At 41.7% G+C, this 21,495-nt stretch overlaps 1 protein-coding gene across 2 annotated transcripts; it reads left to right on the top strand.

Moving 5' to 3' along the window:
• Positions 1-15,153: 15,153 nt before the first annotated feature.
• LOC139532454 (zinc finger protein OZF-like) lies at positions 15,154-20,682 on the top strand. Of its 2 annotated transcripts, XR_011666577.1 has the most exons (3): positions 15,405-15,542; positions 19,198-19,260; positions 19,356-19,438. XR_011666577.1 is itself a non-coding variant. In XM_071330042.1 (2 exons), the coding sequence occupies exons 1-2, from the start codon at positions 15,350-15,352 to the stop codon at positions 20,265-20,267; spliced, it is 1,146 nt and encodes a 381-aa protein (XP_071186143.1). In that variant the 5' UTR covers positions 15,154-15,349; the 3' UTR covers positions 20,268-20,682. The 2 variants fall into 2 exon arrangements, 1 of the variants encoding a protein (XP_071186143.1); XM_071330042.1 differs by lacking the exon at positions 19,198-19,260 and having other exon boundaries at positions 15,154-15,542; positions 19,315-20,682.
• The last annotated feature ends 813 nt before the right edge of the window (positions 20,683-21,495 follow it).

Raw genomic sequence — 21,495 nt, 5'->3', positions numbered from 1 at the left:
TTTGAATATCCCATACTCGTGCACTTACCTCTACTCAAGAGCGAGAGAATTTGTGTTGCCGTGTGTGTGTAGTAACATAGTAAAATCATGTGCTTGTCGTGAGTGTTGTGTGCAAGCATGTGTGATGAAAGTGTTGGTGATCTTCAATGTGTAACATTTGCATTATATTCCAGGTAAGTATTTTCAGGTGGAGCTGTAACTACACTACATGACAGTATGTGGACACCTCATTGAACATCTCATTCCAAAATCATGGGCATTAATATGGAGTTGGTCCCCCCTTTGCTGCTATAACAGCTTCTGGGAAGGCTTTCCACTAGATGTTGGAACATTGCTGCGGGGACTTGCATCTATTCAGCCACGAGCATTAGTGAGGTCGGGCACTAATATTGGGCGATTAGGCCTGGCTCGCAGTTGGCGTTCCAATTCATCCCAAATGTGTTCGATGGGGTTGATGTCAGGGCTCTGTGTAGGCCAGTCAAGTTCTTCACACCGATCTCGACAAACCATTTGTGTATGGACCTCGCTTCATGCACAGGGGCATTGTCATGCTGAAACAGGAAAGGGCCTTCCCCAAATGTATTTTATTTTGATTGAATATCCAAAACATACAATATACTTGCAGTGAAGCCGCTCAACAACTACACACCAGTCATCCAACAGACTCCCATTCAGAGCGACACACCGAAGCATCCAAGGTCAACGCCCTGCTCAAGGGCATGTCAACAGATCTCCCATAAGGCCAAAAACAGGGATCCAAACCCGCTTAGCCCGAACCATGAAAAACAGTCTGACCATTGTTCCTCGTCCACCAAACTTTGCAGTTGGCTCTATGCATTGAGGCAGGTAGTGTTCTCCTGGCATCCGCCAAACCCAGATTCGTACGTCGGACTGCCAGATGGTGAAGCGTGATTCATCACTCCAGAGAATGCGTTTCCACTGCTCCAGAGTCCAATGGCTGCGAGCTTTACACCACTCCAGCCAATGCTTGGCATTGCGCATGGTGATCTTGGGCTTTTGTGTGGCTGCTCGTCCATGGAAACCCATTTCATGAAGCTCCCGACGAACAGTTTGGAACTCGGTAGTGAGTGTTGCAACCGACGACAGGTAATTTCTACATGCTTCAGCACTCTGCAGTCCCGTTCTGGGAGCTTGTGTGGCCTACCACTTTGTTGCTCCTAGACATTTCCACTTCACAATAACAGCACTTACAGTTGACCGGGGCAGCTCTGGCAGGGAAGAAATTTGACAAACGAACTTGTTGGAAAGGTGGGATCCTATGACGGTGCCACGTTGAAAGTCACTGAGCTCTTCAGTAAGGCCATTCTACTACCAATGTTACTCTATGGAGATTGCATGGGTGTGTGCTCAATTTTATACACCTGTCAGCAATGGGTGTGGCTGAAATAGCCAAGTCCACATACTTTTGTGTGTGTAATATGTATGTGTGTCTATAACTTGAACACTGATAAACTCACTACAGATAAGTGAATGCAACCGGTGAAGGAATTAGTTTAGTGGCCATCCGTCGTTAAGTATTTTAATGTAACTCATGATTTTGAATATAGTATGTATGTTTAATTTATGTTAGATGGCCAGTTTTTTTTTTTTATTCAAAAGAAACTCATATCTTGCAACATCTTAAGACATTAAATGTAGATTTTTGGACTAGGTGTATTCTGTGGTGCTGCAATGTTTAGAATGTTTCTGATTGAAATGAAATGTGTAGAGCTGACACTGTTCCCTATTACATGTTACTGAATGTCTGTTCTAAACCATGCTTTTCTATCTGTACCTCTTCTGACTTTGACAATATAACGTAGCATACAGGACTATACTGTGTGTGTATTTGTATGATTGAGCGAGTGGGGAGGATGTGTTGAGTGATAATGACGTGCACTTACACATGTTTGCGAGGGAGTGGGGGCAGATTTAATGGCATGTCCTTCAACAAGGTGATTTGTGATTTTAGTAGTCTTGTCAGGCTGACTGCAGGAATGTCCACCAGAACTGTTGCCAGAGAAATGAATGTTAATTTCTCTACCATAAGCCGACTCCATTTTAGAGAATTTGGCAGTACGTCCAACCGGCCTCACAACCGCAGACCATGTGTGACCACTCCAGCCCAGGACCTCCACATCCGGCTTCTTCACCTGCAGGATCGTCTGAGACCAGCCACTCGGATAGCTGATAAAAGTGTGGGTTTGCACAACCGAAGAATTTCTGCACAAACTGTCTGCACAAGCTCATCTGCATGCTCGTCGTTCTCACCAGGGTCTTGACCTGAATGCAGTTCGGCCTCGTAACAAATCAAAGTTTGTTTGTCACGTGCACTGAATACAACAGGTGTAGACCTTACAGTGAAATGCTTACTTACAGGCTCTAACCAATAGTGCATAAAAGGTATTGTGAACAATAGGTTGGTAAAGAAATAAAACAGTAAAAAGACAGGCTATATACAGTAGCGAGGCTACATGCATACATACAGTTAGTCAGGCTGATTGAGGTAGTATGTACATGTAGATATGGTTAACGTGACTGCATATATGACGAACAGAGAGTAGCAGTAGTGTAAAAGAGGGGGTGGTGGGTGGGACACAATGCAGATAGCCCGGTTAGCCAATGTGCGGGAGCACTGGTTGGTCGGCCCAATTGAGGTAGTATGTACATGAATGTATAGTTAAAGTGACTATGCATATATGATAAACAGAGTAGCAGCAGCGTAAAAAGAGGGGTTGGGGGGGCACACCAATGCAAATAGTCCGGGTAGCCATTTGATTACCTGTTCAGGAGTCTTATGGCTTGTGGGTAAAAACTGTTGAGAAGCCTTTTTGTCCTAGACTTGGCAGACGGGAACCGCTTGCCATGCGGTAGTAGAGAGAACGGTCTATGACTAGGGTGGCTGGGGTCTTTGACAATTTTTAGGGCCTTCCTCTGACACCGCCTGGTGTAGAGGTCCTGGATGGCAGGCAGCTTAGCCCCAGTGATGTACTGGGCCGTACGCATTACCCTCTGTAGTGCCTTGCGATCAGAGGCCGAGCTATTGCCGTACCAGGCAGTGATGCAACCAGTTAAAATGCTCTCGATGTTGCAGCTGTAGAACCTATTGGGGATCTCAGGACCCATGCCAAATCTTTTTAGTTTCCTGAGGGGGAATAGGCTTTGTCGTGCCCTCTTCACGACTGTCTTGGTGTGTTTTGGACCATTCTAGTTTGTTGTTGATGTGGACACCAAGGAACTTGAAGCTCTCAACCTGCTCCACTACAGCCCTGTCGATGAGAATGGGGGAGTGCTCGGTCCTCCTTTTCCTGTAGTCCACAATCATCTCCTTAGTATTGGTTACGTTGAGGGATAGGTTGTTATTCTGGCATCACCCGGCCAGGTCTCTGACTTCCTCCACCTTCGATGGCCACTGGCACGCTGGAAAAGTGTGCTCTTCACGGATGAATCCCGGTTTCAACTGTACTGGACAGATGGCAGACAGCATGATGTCGTGTGGGTGAGCGGTTTGCTGATGTCAACGTTGTGAACAGAGTAACCCATGGTGCCGGTGGGGTTATGGTATGGGCAGGCATAAGCTATGGACAACAAACACAATTGCATTTTATCTATAGCAATTTGAATCCACAGAGATACCGTGACGAGATCCTGAGGCCCATTGTTGTACCATTCATCCGCCGCAATCACCTCATGTTTCAGCATGATAATGCACACTCCATGTCGCAAGGATCTGTACACAATTCCTGGAAGCTGAAAATGTCCCAGTTCTTCAATGACCTGCATATCTACCAGACGTGTCACACATTGAGCATGTTTGGGATGCTCTGGAAGTCAAGATCAACGTGTACGACAGCAGGTTCCAGTTCCCGCCAATAACCAGCTACTTTGCACAGCCATTGAAGAGGAGTGGGAAAACATTCCACAGCCACAATCAAGGCCTGATCAACTCTATGCAAAGGAGATGTCACGCGGCATGAGGCGACTGGTGGTCACACCAGATACTGACTGGTTTTCTGAACCACGCCCCTACCTATTTAATTTTTTTAAGGTGTCTGTGACCAACAGATGCATATCTGTATTCCCAGTCATGTGAAATCCATAGATAAGGGCCTAATGAATTTATTTCGATTGATTTCCTTATGAACTGTAACTCAAGTCTTTGGAATTGTTGCATGTTGTGTTTATATTGTTCAGTGTAATTTGGCCACAAAAAAATTCAACAGAATGAAACAACTGGTTTAAACCATTCACAAAAGTTTTGAATAGACTTATATTTCGGCGATTACCAACAAAGGCGGGTGCCTTCTGTAGGCCTACACAATAAAAAACAGTTCAAACTTAATTTAGCCAACAAAAATGTCTCAACAAAGAAACAAAACACTTTTTGCAATAATAATATACAATACTAAAACAAATTATAATCAATATGAAAATAATATTTTCACTATACTTTACTTTGTCTCTACTGGAGATCCTAATAAATTAAATCAAAATCCTCTAATTTTACGTCAATGAAAATCCATCTTCACAATCAATAGTAGCCTAGGCTAGGGCTGTTGCGGTGACCATATTACCTCCACACCGGCGGTCACGAGTCATGAAGGCAGTCAAATTCCACATGACCGTTTAGTCAAAATAATTAGGCTTCTCCAAGCGCTGATAGTGCTGCTGGTCATTAGTAGCCTACCAAACGTGCTAACTGCCTGGTACTCCGCACTCTATTGTCCCTATAATCACTCTGACATCAATGCAAATGTGTTCAAATCTAATAAAACACTCATGAGAGCTCATGTTGTGCAACATTTCAATAGGCTATGCAATTGCGGGAGAAAACAGAGCGATGGCCGCTAATAAAAAGAGGGTCCCATCAGCTGTCTATAAGCTAGACCAAGTATATTTATTTCTCAACTTTCCTAATATTAAGCACATTGCTTATATTTACAACAGGAGTATAGCCCACCTGGCTGGCATGAAATAAACCATAGGGAAAAGCGTCCTCCATTCGTTATTTAAGTGCATAGATAACGTGTATTTTTTTCCTGCTGCCCCTGTTTCGATACACGTGCATGATAATGGTCCATTCTAAATCAAAACAAATTTCACACATTATTTAGTATATGTAAAGACTAATAAATCAAGAATAGTCTGATGGGTGACAATATTATCTTATCACTTGTGAATTATGCCCAGCATATTTTATAGCCCTTAGGCCTATATGTTTTGAGGTTTGTATCACAACTAAAGTGGCCAAATAACATCTTAAAATGAATCACATTAATCCGCTTTACAAGAGGTGTAGAGCCTAACTGGCATACATAAGCAGCGTGTGAGTTTCAAGTTTGGGGAAGATAATTTTCACCATAAAATGCACCTTTTAAATAAAAGGATTACATGCATAATTGCATTTGCGGTCACATTTGATAATGGTGTTTTCCCGCTAATGGAACATTCACACGTATAGCCTACTACCATGTGCGCATTTCTGCGTGTATAATGTGAAGAAATAGCCTAATATGTAGTAAACATTTAAAGCTAAAGTTTTGATCTGTTGCGTCAGCCACATTGCATTTCAAAAATTATGAATTTTTTAAATGCCAGTGGTTTTATTCGTTTGGGATCTCGCATCCCACAACTGTCCCAGACTGTTTGGAATATTTATTTCTGGCACTGAATAGAATAGGTCAACTTTTGTACTATGGGGGATAGTAGATTGACATAGGCTATTGCTTTGGCTTACTCATCTTGTTGGCTGACGAAAAGTAAATGTGGACAGTTCTTCCCATATCTTCAATATGCGCCTCGTAATTAGATAAGGACGTCTTCACTTGTAGCCTTTAAGAAAGACCCGATCATGTGACCGAGAGTCATGTGAGTGAGAGCCGCTTCGGATTGCGCAGCACACTCAGGGAAAAGGGCACAAAGCAGCACCCTGGGCCGCAAAAAGGCATGGATTTTTTTAGGGCTCATTAGGCCACAAAGGGGATGCCGCCGTGAAATTCGAGGCATTATCAAGTGCTTGTCAAATTGTGAATGAGAGACTATTGGAGTGTGTACAGCCATGTGCAAAAAACAAAGCAGAGCTCATGCCTTTTCAAGCGACTTTTTTTTCAAATCATCATTCGTCTCATCATGCAGCCTTACAATGTATTAAAAATCAAAACATATAGCCCAACATTTGTAGAACAACAGGTTACATTAATAACTCTAAATTGAGCATAAAGGAGTACCTATTTATTTGTTAACGCACTCCCTCAAATCATTGAGGAAATATATTTTGTTCAACTTTGTTCAATTGTATTCTTAATACTATGAAATAATGCCACGGAATTATAAGCCAATCTTGTCTGCTAAAGGAACTAGTGTAGCCCACAACCATTTGGCATAGCCACATCAAGACCAAACATAAGGACAACTCAGAGTATACTATTCTTCTGAAATAGACTACATTTTCTTCATATCATGCTTCTTTAGACCCGTCTAAAATAAATAATGGATTTATTGTGAAGGTGTAGGCTATATTACATGGATATATTTGACTTTTTAAAATTGTAGGCTATATGTTGAAACAGGAGATGCTAAATGTGTTCATGTTAATTAACGGTCAATTACCTTATTTGCTTGACAATCACCGGCTGATGAAATTTCGTGACTGCCCTAGCCTAGGCCAAGGCTCCTTTCACTCGCTCTCTCCATCTCCACATCAGAAGGCACATGTGAGGTGAGCAGCCGGACCCAGTTCCAGCTATACATTTTATTGAGTTGCAATTGGCTGACGCATAACAAGCTTGCGTAGTTGTCATCACCTCACACACACATTAAAGAGGACGGTCCTGGTCGGTAAATCAATTTCAATTGCACGTACCTGAGACCGTGACAATTATATCAGATCTGAGTCAAAAGTCTGAAATGTAGAACCCACTCAGGTCCCTGGTCAGATCTCAACATTTCAGGCCTGTTGGACCTGTGAAGACCTCTATATGGAGGTGTTGTCTGTTGACATGCCACTAGTATTGATGAAATAACAGCATTTCTGTAGCCTGTTGGTATCCTAGCAGCAGGACTGACAAACACTGCTTTAGGGCCATCTGTTCCGTTTAACACACAAGTCCTTACAACATACACCTGTCATTAGTATCCTGAATAAATGTTGTCTCATTGTCCTCTATGACATACTACTAATCCACTTGGTGGAAACCACTGTGTATTAGTAGAATGAAGGATGAATTAATAAGTGAATGAATGAATGAATGAATGAAGGATGCTTGTCCTTCAAGTGTATATTACCTGGCGACCACCTCGCACATCTCAAGGCCGCAGCACTGTCGGTCATTCTAAAGGGTGGGTCTGATTCGTCCTGTTGCACTAAAACATGTACCACATGGAGTTTCGTATTGCATCTGTCTGACACACACACACATACAATTGTTTTCTCAATCGATATTTATGTGTTTGTCATCTACAAAACGTGCACTCAGAGGGGGTTACAGGATCGAGTTTGGGAAACCCTGATCGACATAGTAAATGAACCTCATCTAGCAGTACTCATCATAAGCCAATTGACATATCAATATAACGAGTAGTAATGATGGATTGCTGGCCTGTTTTACAGATAGAGGTCCAGTGTAGAAACAACCCCATGGGTGCACAACTATGCTCCTTGAAGGCAGCTGGTTTTCATCCTAGTGTAATATCAGGGGATGTATTCCGTGAGGTGAAACGGTGACCAATTCAGATCAACATCGAAGTTAATGAGAAGAGCTGACATGATTTACTCATCTAATGTTACATTTTAGTCATTCAGCAGACGATCTTATCCAGAGCAACTTACAGGAGGAATTAGGGTTACGTGCCTTGTTCAAGGGCACATTGGCAGATTTTTCACCTAGTCTCTTAGATTCAAACCAGCAGCCTTTTGGTTACTGGCCCAACGCTCTCACTAGGCTACCTGCTGCCCTGTTCTAATCTATACAATGTATTTCTATCTGTAGAGGTAGTTTTCCTGGGTTGGGATAGGTCGACTGGTGTGGATGTGGTTTTAATCATGTCATTGTCTCCCTCTGTTCCCCAGGTGCACTCACTCTACATGCTGCAGATATGAGACCAGAAAACGGGTTAAAAACAACAACATAAACATTGCTCTTCAGTGTTACCTCATTCCAACTGTTTTTATTAGGATTCCCTACAGGTAAGTGTTGCTTTTTCCTCCTATTCATTCTTCAACGCAGTGTTATGTCTCTCTTTACAGGAAATAAAAAATACAGCTTTCAAAAACCAAAAGTGTTTGGTGCCTTATTCCTTTATTGATTGATTTCAGAGGTAATGACAAATGAGTGTGACTTTAGTGTATGATTCTCACGCTAGTATTGTTATGCTTAGAAATTCAATTTATTTAAACTTGTTCTATGAATTAAGCAAGTTTTGTGTGAAAAAATACTCAGGACTATGTTAGATTTGATTAGAAAGCAATAAAAAAAACAGGCCAAATCAACATTGGTGTCTTGGTCTCGTCTTGGGACCCTCATTGAAACTGAAAAAAGCTCATACTGCTCAAAGATCACAATACTGCAAAAATACCATAACTTGTGAAATCGTTGGGAATTAATTTATCCGACGCCTGTTCTGTCACACAGATGCGGCGTTATAGCAAAATAGCTAGAAATTCAGCGCAGAGAAGAGTCTGTTTAAGTTGTTCGATATCCACTTGTAGGCTACTTTTTTATGTCTTACAGTGCATTTGGAAAGTATTCAGACCACTTGACTTTTTCCCCATTTTGTTACGTTACAGCCTTATTCTAAAATGTATTACATTGTTTTCTTTCCCTCAATCTACACAGAATACCTTATAATGGCAAAGCAAAAACATGTTTTTAGAAGTTTACTTAAGATTCAGACCCATTACTCAGTACTTTGTTGAATCACCTTTTGGCAGTGATTACAGTGTCGAGTCTTCTTGGGTAAGACGCTACAAGCTTGGCACACCTGTATTTGGGGAGTTTCTCCCATTCTCCTATGCAAATCCTCTCAAGCTCTGTCAGGTTGGATGGGGAGCGTAGCTGCACAGCTATTTTCAGGTCTCTCCAAAGATGTTAGATCGGGTTCAAGTCCGGGCTCAGGCTGGGCCACTCAGAGACATTCAGAGACTTGTCCTGAAGGCACTCCTGCGTTGTCTTGGCTGTGTGCTTAGGGTCGTTGTCCTGTTGGAAGGTGAACCTTCGCCCCAGTCTGAGGTCCTGAGTGCTCTGGAGCAGGTTTTCATCAAGGATCTCTCTGTACTTTGCTCCGTTCATCTTTCCCTCTCCTAGTGTCCCTGCTGCTGAAAAACATCCCCACAGCATGATGCTGCCACCACCATGCTTCACCGTAAGGATGGTGCCAGGCCAAAGAGTTCAATCTTGGTTTCATCAGACCAGAGAATCTTGTTTCCTCATGGTTTGAGAGTCTTTAGGTGCCTTTTGGCCAACTCCAAGCGGGCTGTCATGTGCCTTTTACTAAGTAGTGACTTCCGTCTGGCCAGTCTACCATAAAGGCCTGATTGGTGGAGTGCTGCAGAGATGGTTGTCCTTCTGGAAGGTTCTCCCATTTCCACAGATGAACTCTGTCAGTGACCATTGGTCACCTCCCTGACCAATGCCCTTTTCCCCTGATTGCTCAGTTTGGCTGGGCGGCCAGCTCTAGGAAGAATCTTGGTGGTTCGAAACTTCTTCCATTTTAGATTGGAGGCCATTGGGTTCTTGGGGACCTTCAATGCTGCAGAAATGTTTTGGTACCCTTCCCCAGATCTGTGCCTCGACACAATCCTGTCTCGGAGCTCAACAAGACAATTCCTTCGACCTCATGGCTTGGTTTTTGCTCTGACATGCACTGTCAACTGTGGGACCTTATATAGACAGGTGTGTGCCTTTCCGAATCATGTACAATCAATTGAATGTACCACAGGTGGACTCCAAGTTGTAGAAACATCTCAAGGATGATCAATGAAAACAGGATGCACCTGAGCTCAATTTCGAGTTTCATAGCAATGGGTCTAAACACTTACAGTACCAGTCAGGGTTTTTCTTTATTTATACTATTTTCTACATTGTAGAATAATAGTGAAGACATCAAAACTATGAAATAACACTTTTTTTACTGCGTGTTATGTATTTTATATTTTGAGATTCTTCAAAGTAGCCACCCGTTGCCTTGACAGCTTTGCACACACTTGGCATTCTCTCAACCAGCTTCATGAGGTAGTTAACTGGATTGCATTTCAATTAACAGGTGTGCCTTGTTCATTTGTGGAATTTATTTCCTCCTTAATGCATTTGAGCCAGCCAGTTGTGTTGTGACAAGGTAGGGGGGTATACAGAAGATAGCCGTATTTGGTAAACGACCAAGAACAGCTCTAAAGTTTCTTCAAGTGCAGTCGCAAAAAACATCAAGCGTTATGATGAAACTGGCTCTCATGAGGACCACCACAGGAAAGGAAGACCCAGAGTTACCTCTGCTACAGAGGATAAGTTCATTAGAGTTAAATGCACCTCAGATTGCATCCCAAATAAATGCTTCAGAGTTCAAGTAACCAACACATCTCAACATCAACTATTCAGAGGAGACTGCGTGAATCAGGCCTTCATGGTTGAATTGCTGCAACGAAACCACTACTAAAGGACACCAATAATAAGAAAAAGAGACTTGCTTGGGCCAAGAAACATGAGCAATGGACATTAGACTGCTGAAAATCTGTCCTTTGGTCTGATGAGTGCAAATTTGAGATTTTTGGTTCGAACCGCTGTGTCTTTGAGACGCAGAGTAGGTGAACGGATGATCTCTGCATGTGTGGTTTCCACATTGAAGCATGGAGGAGGTGTGATGTGTGGGGGTGCTTTGCTGGTGGCACTGTCAGATGTATTTAGAATTCAAGGGACACTTAACCAGCATGGCTACCACAGCATTCTGCAGCGATACACCATCCCATCTGCTTTGCGCTTCGTGGGACTATCATTTGTTTTTCAACAGGACAATGACCCAACACACCTCCAGGCTATGTAAGGGATATTTGACCAAGAAGGAGAGTGATGAAGTGCTGCATCAGATGACCTGGCCTCCACAATCACCTGACATCAACCCAATTGAGATGGTTTGGGATGAGTTGGACTGCAGAGTGAAGGAAAAGCAGCCAACAAGTGCTCAGCATATATGGGACCTCCTTCAAGACTGTTGGAAAAGCATTCTAGGTGAAGCTGGTAGCGAGAATGCCAAGAGTGTGCAAAGCTGTCATCAAGGAAAATTGTGGCTACTTTGAAGAATATATTTGGATTTGTTAATACACGATTCCATATGTGTTATTTCATAGTTTTGATGTCTTCTATTATTCTACAAATGTAGAAAATAGTAAAAATAAAGAAAAACCCTTGAATGAGTAGGTGTCCAAACTTGACTGGTACCATATATAAGGTATCTTTTTTATTTTTAATACATTTGTAAAAATGTCTAAAAACCTGTTGTCACTTTGTCATTATGGGTTATTGTGTGTAGATTGATCATGATAATTGTATCAATTTTAGAATAAGGCTGTAACATAACAAAATGTGGAAAAGGGGAAGGGGTCTGAATAGTTTCCGAATGCACTGTATATATCGAGCCACTTGGTGACCCTGCAACGGTATAGTAGCCTACATTATTGGACAAATAAACTCTGTAACCCATAGCCTAGCCTACCTCATAGCCAATTTGGTTTTCGAAGTGTGTGGCACTTTCCCTATGGACTGTCTGGAGAACACTGAAGGTGACACAGTCCAGGAGAGACCAACGGATCAGAGCCTAGTTTCCCAGTTGCGGTGTAACTTAAAGGGGCAATCAGCAGTTACTACATACATTTTGCACTTATAAATGAAAATGTTCATTCTTGAAAAATGTAACTTGAATGCATCCAGAGCTTAGTTCAACTGCCGCTTGCGTCATAAGCAAAGACGACTAGTGACCCACATTTCATGTGAAACATAGGCTAGGCCTATACATTTCGCAGACTTTTTTTGAATGAAAATAAATAACACTATAATCTACAAGTAATTTTGATTGATTTCTTGATTTGAACCCCGGTTGTCTTATTTCCTCCACAGTGCTCTAGCACACTGCACCACAATGTTATGTCCTGATCAGTTGTAGTTTTTTTTACTGTAAGATGTATTTATTTTTTCCTGTTTTGTATATGTTTCCATGTCTGGATGTTTTAAGTACTACAGATGGAAATGAGCTATTCGCTAAATCTGGTGCGACATGTTTTCTCAGTGCTCTGAGACAGCCTATGTTTTTGTTGTGCATTGTCCCTGCCAAACAAACGTAATAAAATAAATATCAGTCTGTTTCCTTTTAGCCCACACATATCTACAGTAACTAACCCTCTACTGCACACATATCTACAGTAACTAACCCTCTACTGCACACATATCTACAGTAACTAACCCTCTACTGCACACATATCTACAGTAACTAACCCTCTACTGCACACATATCTACAGTAACTAACTCTCTACTGCACACATATCTACAGTAACTAACCCTCTACTGCACACATATCTACAGTAACTAACCCTCTACTGCACACATATCTACAGTAACTAACTCTCTACTGCACACATATCTACAGTAACTAACTCTCTACTGCACACATATCTACAGTAACTAACTCTCTACTGCACACATATCTACAGTAACTAACTCTCTACTGCACACATATCTACAGTAACTAACTCTCTACTGCACACATATCTACAGTAACTAACTCTCTACTGCACACATATCTACAGTAACTAACTCTCTACTGCACACATATCTACAGTAACTAACTCTCTACTGCACACATATCTACAGTAACTAACCCTCTACTGCACACATATCTACAGTAACTAACCCTCTACTGCACACATATCTACAGTAACTAACTCTCTACTGCACACATATCTACAGTAACTAACTCTCTACTGCACACATATCTACAGTAACTAACTCTCTACTGCACACATATCTACAGTAACTAACTCTCTACTGCACACATATCTACAGTAACTAACTCTCTACTGCACACATATCTACAGTAACTAACTCTCTACTGCACACATATCTACAGTAACTAACTCTCTACTGCACACATATCTACAGTAACTAACTCTCTACTGCACACATATCTACAGTAACTAACTCTCTACTGCACACATATCTACAGTAACTAACTCTCTACTGCACACATATCTACAGTAACTAACCCTCTACTGCACACATTGTTTTTTATGTTCTGATGACGTGTCCATCCCCAAGGAGCTGGAGAGAACTCCCCACTACGTAAAAACACAATGCTGTTCGATGCTGCACCTCAGCACTCCGCGCAAAATTGCAGTGGGTTGGTTGGCTGAATGAGGGGACACAAGGTCGAGCAGTCTGAATATCTCCTCGCCTGTATTTATACTCCATCACTGTGTGTCTGCAAGGGGCTCAGGCTGTTGAGAATATGCGCATTACACCAACCGCCTGCGCAGCCGCGGGTTATGTTGGAGAGCAACAATCTGCTGAATAGCAGCCAAAATATATTCTGTATTATTGTTATTCCGCTGACGCCTGACAATGGCTTGGTGTTTATAGTGTTCCAGGTGTTTCCAATTTGTACCAGATAAGATTCAGCTTGGGATAAAACTAATCTTGACAAAATGTTACAAATACATATTTCAAATATTACATTACCCAAATGAAACATTTGTCATCGTATGATCATCCCCATTTACACAAAACTCGTATAAATTGTTTTGGAATTATATCTTGTGAGTTAAGGTAGAAAATAAGCCCAACGGTGCACTTTGGCTGCTCTATAAGTGGTCTGGATCACTCGTAGATGTGCAAGGGTTTCAAGAGCCACGTTACTAACGAAGGCTCTGGGAAACACCTCTGTTACTAAAGATACATCGTAAGATGGTTCTAACGCTATACAAAGGCTCTGGGAAAACGATGCCCCGGGCTCGGTTTGCCAAAAGCATCTTAAAGCTAAATTCATCAAGATGATTTTGGGGACTGGGCCCCGGTCTTTACCCACCGTTCCGCGTCAAGAGTTTGAAAATACGTGTCATATGCTATAGGTCCGTGGACAGAGTTCTTTAAAAAAAATATATCACACCTTATTATTTATGTAGCTTATAGGCTCATCACAAATGGCCAGATCCTGACATAGGCAAGACTAAACTAACTATTCTCCATAGGTCATGACCACTGTAGATCATTGGTCATGACGCGCGAATTTCAACGGACCGCGGCTGACTGCCCATGTGGTCATGTTGTCTAAACTCGTAGGCACTGAAGCTTGTGGTGATCAGTGGCATGTTATAGAGCCTATACACAATTATGTAGGCTACAGGCTAGTCGTTAAAGGTTGTACAAGTTTTGGAAGTTCAAGTGACTGTCTCACTGACCGAGGCCAATTTGGACTCAGGACTGGTCACATGACCCACTACGTTGAGTGTCAATCATCAACTCGTTAGAATGAGAAACTTTTTTTTACAAATAAATATTGTTTGTTTATTCGATTACATTTGCAGATTAAACACATGAAGACGCATTTATATGTTCTGTGTTGTCTGGAAGCCACGACTATTAATTGGCCAAAACATACGGTGCACGGATGGAAACATAACCGATATGTAAAAACAACATTTGAATAATCAAATCATTATTCCGTTTCTCGTTATTTAATATTTACTTTAGGGTTAGTTTGATTTCAGTTTGTTTGATTTCAGATTCAAATCAAATAAAGGAAGAACGACCCTTTACTAATTTTCTATCCTTTCATCTAATAGGAAATATTTCTTGGCCAAAAAGTAGACCGACCCTGTGTCCAACTTTCGTCACTTAAACGCTCCAGTCAGATTTTAAGCTATAGTTATGGACGTGCGCAAAATGGATTTATTTACAATCATAGCAATCAAACGAGTTAAAACGATATTCATTGATGGAAAATGATCTGGCGAGTTTAATAACGGCGAATTACGCTCTCATTCCTTTATTACATCACGTTAGCTCGCACGAATTATTATTTTGATAAAACCGAATTTGGCTTCTTACGTCGATTTTCTTTAATTCTCTCGATAATGTTATAGAGAAAGGATAAATGTGGGCAAAACATTTTTGGGGCTGGTTTTCAGGCCTTGTCTGTGTGGTCATTGGTCTGGAAATGTTCTCAACCTGGCAACACTAGAAAGGAGCACACTGCACGATTGTTGTTTACAAAGGTTGTGGAGTAGACGCTAGCCTACGCTAATCAGACAGAGGTTTCAACCAACATTTATTTGATCAAACGAACAGCTAGACTTCCATAACCATCGCCAATATGTCCAAACTACAGTTGTTTAATGTGTTCGTCACCGAGCGTTTGTCGACAGCTGCTGTGGAGATATTCGTGGCCGCGGAGAAGACTATAGCGGAGTATCAGGAACAAATCTGCCGTTCAGCAGAGGAGATCGAGCGCCTACGGAGGCTGTTGGACATGGTTTTCCAACCAGAGATTAAGTTACATGGAGCAGGTTTGTAGCGAGCTACAGTTGTTGTCACGAAGATATTTGATTTGTAGATTAACGTTACAAGACTTGAGAATTCAGTGGCAGTTTGTAATATGCGCACTCTGAACGCAACATTGCCTTCTTGAATTCGGGGTAGAACGACTGCCCCCTCCCTTTGAAGCCACGAAATTCGAGTCGGTTTCCCTGTGCTTGACATCCAGTAGCGCAGTCTCCGCCAGGATAGCATGAAGTAAAGAGACTGCACCGTTTTCCACCTGCATCTCCATCCCGAATCTCCCCATTGCCCCCCAGCAACATTAGCCTACAGTTTAATTATATGTGTATGTCACACTATGTTGAGGTAAAGATCGGAGTGCTGTATAGATGTCAACACCAATACATGTTCATGACATCGTCATCAATCAACTGCATTACAGTTCAAAACTACTGACTAACGTTACCACCACCTATTTCTATGTGCTAACTATGCTACCAGTTTATACGAATGGGAGTTAGCATTTAGCACACTTTTTCCAAACCTGAAAAGTGACTTCTACATTTTATGCAGTGAAAACACCCAAATATATCCAATCAGATTTTAGTAACCACATTGTGGGCCTGTTACAATACAGCAATCATGATGGATTTGACAAATATCCACTCTGTTAGATCAGATTTGTTGAATGTACGCCAATCCAGCGTCCTATCCCCCATGGTCTGCTACCATTGACCTCTTTACCACATCTATCCCAATGACTTATATATACACTAAATGACTGCTAGGGGGTGCTGGGTCGAAGCCACCGCGCCTCCATCTTGGCACTTCGGGAAGCTATTGATTAATGTCTACATTAATTTCTGCCACATTTATTCTATTACAGACACATTAATGCAAAAATGTGCATAATTATTTATCTTTTTTTTTGGGGGGGGGGGGGGGGGGGTTAAATACAGGCAAATATATTGATAAGTCAATTTGTCCTAGAGAGATTTACACAGTTATCAAAACGTCACGCCAGGGTTAGCTACATGAAGCCCAGCCCTTATTTTTAATGTTTCTAAAATCCCCTATGGGAAAAATGACTTTTTCCACATTTTGTTATGTTACAGCCTTAATTCTAAAATTGATTCAATAGTTTTTTTCTTCTCATCAATCTACACACAATTCCCCATAATGACAAACAAACAGGTTGATCAGGTCACTGATATCACATAAGTAATAAGACCCTTTATTCAGTACTTTGTTGAAGCACCTTTGGTAGCGATTACAGCCTTGAGTCTTCTTGGGTATTTATAAAAATATATATATTTAACCAGGTAGGCCAGTTGAGAACAAGTTCTCATTTACAACTGCGACCTGGCCAAAATAAAGCAAAGCAGTGCGACAAAAACAACACAGTTACACATGGGATAAACAAACGTACAGTCAATAACACAATAGAAAAATCTTTGTACAGTGTGTGCAAATGTAGAAGATTAGGGAGGTAAGGCAATAAATAGGCCATCGAGGTGAAATAATTACAATTTAGCATTAGTATGTATGCACTACAAGCTAAGCACACCTGCATTTAGGGAGTTTCTCTGATTTCTTCTATGCAGGTCCTCTCATCCTCTGTCAAGTTGGATGGGGAGCGTTGCTGCACATCTGTTTTCAGGTCTCTCCAGAGATGTTCGATCGGGTTCAAGTCCGGGCTCTGGCTGGGCCACTCAAGAACATTCAGAGACATGTCCCGAAGCCACGCTTGCGTTGTCTTGGCTGTGTGCTTAGGGTCGTTGTCCTGTTGGAAGGTGAACCTTTGCCCCAGTCTAAGGTCCTGAGCGCTCTGGAGCAGGTTTTCATCAAGGATCTCTCTGTACTTTGCTCCATTCATCTTTGCCTTGATCCTGACTAGTCTCTCAGTCCTTGCTGCTGAAAAACATCCTCACAGCATGATGCTGCCACCGCCATGCTTCACCGTAGGGATGGTGCCTGGTTTCCTCTAGACGTGACGCTTGGCATTCAGGCCAAAGAGTTCAATCTTGGTTTCATCAGACCAGAGAATCTTGTTTCTCATGGTCTGAGAGTCTTTAGGTGCACCTCCCTGACCAAGGCCATTCTCCCACGATTGCTCAGTTTGGCGGGTCGGCCAGCTCTAGGAAAAGTCTTTGTGGTTCCAAACTTCTTCCATTTAAGAATGATGTAGTCCATTGGGTTCTTGGGGACCTTCAATGCTGCAGAAATGTTTTGGTACCCTTCCCCAGATCTGTGCCTCGACACAATCCGGTCTCGGAGCTCTACAGACAATTCCCGTGACCTCATGGCTTGGTTTTTGCTCTGACATGCACTGTCAACTGTAGTATCTTTATATAGACAGGTGTGTTCCTTTCCAAATCATGTCCAATCAATTGAATTTACCACAGGTGGACTCCAATCAAGTTGTAGAAACATCTCAAAGATGATCAATGAAAACAGGATGCACCTGAGCTCAATTTCGAGTCTCATAGCAAAAAAATCTGAATATTTTTAATACATTTGCTAAAATTTCAAAAAACTGTTTTCGCTTTGTCATTATGGGGTATTGTGTGTAGATTGACGAGGAAAACAATTTAATCCATTTTAGAATAAGGCTGTAACTTAACAAAATGTGGAAAAAGTGAAGGGGTCTGAATACTTTCCGACTGCACTGCTCAAAAGGTACAACTCCGATATAGTCGTTTCGGCACTCTCATTGACGTTACAAAAATTCCTCACTTTGTGGGCTTATTTTCACGGACAGATTTAGGGCAGAGTAAAACCTCTCGCTTCCTCTCTGGCCCAATTTTGCAGTCCGTTGCGCCGGATGTCATACATTTCAATAGGGACGGTCCGCATCGCAGCAGCACCTTGCGAAACGAATGCTGCATACTTTGAATATTTACAAACTCTGCGCCTTCAGTCCGGCCAGAGTCCATTGTAGAACAGGAAGTTACCAAACCACAGAAGACGAAAATATTTGGTTTTCGCCAATTGGTTAATGGGATGGCTAGCAAATTGTAAACAATTAGCCATTCATTGACTTGCTAAAAAGTTATAGAAACAAGTTGAGGAAAAATAATCAAAACGCAACATGTTTTATTGTCACCTGAAATAATGTTTCTCCTGTTTTGAATGAAAATGTCATATTTTGCAATCTCCCAAAATGAATGCGATCTCTGACGAAAACGGGCTCTCCTCCATTTTGCGGTACAAACAGTCACTACACTTGTCCGTCCAGTAGCGGGGCAAGACTCAGTGAAAAGGACGTATGGCCAATGGAATAACGTCAGTTAGATGGACTCTAATTTATTTCCTTGGCTTCAAATGCGTTATACCGTGTGCAAGTGACTCATTCCTATGTCTTACCTCCGTGTTCGTGTCCCTGGTCTTTTGAATTGGATTGACGATTATATCATCAAATTGATGAAAACGTGGCTATTTTAAGATGTATAAAAAAAACGATGTTTGTGGTTGAATGTACTTCTGCCAGATGCCTTTTATAACGTTTTTGCGCTGAAGACCTTTCAAAAATGGGCTACTTTCCACGTCATTTGCATAGCTTATTGAGTCTTCACAAAGGAAAGAACGGTGTCATGTGAAACGATGGCTTTGTCCATTTACATGCAGTCATTGGTTGAAACACATGCTGTAGTGTAGACTAACAAAATTGTCTTCTTTTTGCAGAATTGAAATCAGCATCAACAACCTACCCATTACAAAATAGAGGCATTTCAAACAAAATGGCAGGTATTTCATTAAGATTATAGATCAAAACATTGATTTCATATTTTTTCCCTCCAGACTTTCAACTAGTCACTCCTGCCGTTCCCCCTGAAAATCAGAACTGTGAGCAGGAGTGGAGGCCCAGTCTGGGGCAGGATGACCCAGAACCCACACAGATTAAAGAGGAACAACAGGAGCTCAGACTCAGTCAGGAGGACCCACCTCAGCCCTCATATCTGTACCAAAACCAAACTGTGGATGATGGAGAGAGGAGCTCTCTACCTATCATCATAACTGAGGAGATCAAAACAGAAGCTGATGGAGAGGGCTACATAGTACCAGACCCAACCAGTGATCAGCCCCTCTCAGTTCATCCAGACTGCTCTGCTGCAGGGGAGAAACTATATCAGTGTAGACAATGTGGCAAAAGCTTTACACTTAAGGGAAACTTAACCTTGCATTTAAAGATACACACAGGAGAGAAACCTTTTCTGTGCAAACAGTGTGGCAAAAGCTTCATCCAGAAGGGTGATTTGAACAGACATACAAGGGTACACACAGGAGAGAAACCTTATCTGTGCAAACAATGTGGCAAAAGCTTCATCCAGAAGCGAGACTTGACCATCCATACAAGGATACACACAGGAGAGAATCCCTATGAGTGCAAACAATGTGGCAAAATGTTTAACCAGAAGGGACACTTGACCGTTCATTCAAGGATACATACAGGGGAGAGACCATATCAGTGCAAAGACTGTGGCAAAGCCTTCAACCAGAAGATAGAATTGACATTGCATATGAGAGCTCATACAGGAGAGAGACCATATATCTGTCCTGTATGCAGGAAAAGTTACATCGCATTAACCTATTTAAGACTTCATCAGCGTGTTCACACTGGGCAGAAACCTTACCAGTGCAAAGAATGTGACAAATGCTTTGGTTATAAACATCGTCTAACATCACATATGAGCACTCATACTAAAGGGCATAAATTATATTTCTACACTGAGTGCAATAATAGCCTGAAATGAAAACAACAAATTAATATTTTGTCATTGTGAATTTCTTAACACGTCCAACTTCTAAATAATTATGTTCTGTTTTCTGGCAATTAACAACAGAACAAACTGAGTAATGTGTGTTGAGGGGAAATCACCAGTCAGTATCAGATTGGTAAACTGAATCTAGCGCTCAGTTTCAGGGACCTACCCTCCAGGACACTGCTGGCTTCAGGAAGTCCTCACCGCTGTGTCTAGCACAGAGCACACACTTGGATTTCTAAACAACAGGAGTTCCTATTCAATTGTTTAACAATGACATACAGGATATCTTCTATCTGTACTGATGGCTGCATGTTAGAATATTGAGGTAGCCTATTACATTTTTGTTGACAATCTATATAATGCAGCAAATCATTTGTTTAAATAAAGTAGTTTTTTCAATGGATGTCATAGTGAAACCCTATTTTTCTCTGTTGAACATGACTTCTGTGATGGTTCATATTAAGCAGGTTAAATACATCCTCTATCAGCTCAATTCCCTGCTTCTTACCCCAACCCTGTCCTGAACAATTAGGCAGATGGGAAACTAACTGAGCCCATAGTCATAAAGGCTCAGATGAGTGCTGATCTAGGGTCAGATCACCACTGTAATTTAAAATGCAAAACTAATCCTAGATCAGCACTCCTACTGTAAGACACTCTGTGAATAGAACCCCTGACCCTGTGTTACTGGTTTGGGTCAACATTTACATGATGATTTAAAGGTGCACCAAAGACATTACAGTATGAAGATGGGCATAAACTGCTTCTCCAATAGAAATCCCTGATCACACTTCTAGGCGACGTCATGGCGACTTTGGCTAGCTAAGCTTATGTGCAGAAACATCATTGGGCCGTCTCGTGCCGAGTTACACGTGCTGGCCGTCAAATAAAGGCACTTCTTCCATATAAAGTTGTTTTTGACAAAAATGAAAACGTGTCAATTTGTCACAAATAGAAACATTTTAGGGGACAGACAGTGACACATTCAATACTGCCTTGTACACTCTTGCCTGCATCTAGCTGATCTAAGGTGTAATCATTAGTCCAACAGTTGCAAACGAGAGTTTCTATTGGACAAATTCAGGTATATTTATCCCTGTTTCATTCCGTCTGCATCCGTTTAAGAAACATTTTTCAACAGAATCGTCAGAATGAATACACCCCTGATCACACTGAAACACAGTTCACTTTCATAGCAGCCACATTATATACCTTC

This window comes from Salvelinus alpinus, chromosome 10, assembly GCF_045679555.1.
Source record: "Salvelinus alpinus chromosome 10, SLU_Salpinus.1, whole genome shotgun sequence".
NCBI classification, from domain to species: domain Eukaryota; kingdom Metazoa; phylum Chordata; class Actinopteri; order Salmoniformes; family Salmonidae; genus Salvelinus; species Salvelinus alpinus.
Note: the sequence above shows the minus strand (reverse complement) of the source record. Positions and strands in the feature narration are given on the sequence as shown.

Excerpts from the sequence above, each read along its gene's own strand:
- LOC139532454 (XM_071330042.1), top strand. The coding sequence starts at position 15,350 with ATGTCCAAACTACAGTTGTTTAATGTGTTCGTCACCGAGCGTTTGTCG. Across the intron at positions 15,543-19,314 it reads GATTAAGTTACATGGAGCAG|ACTTTCAACTAGTCACTCCT; the intron begins GTTTGTAGCGAG and ends TTTTCCCTCCAG.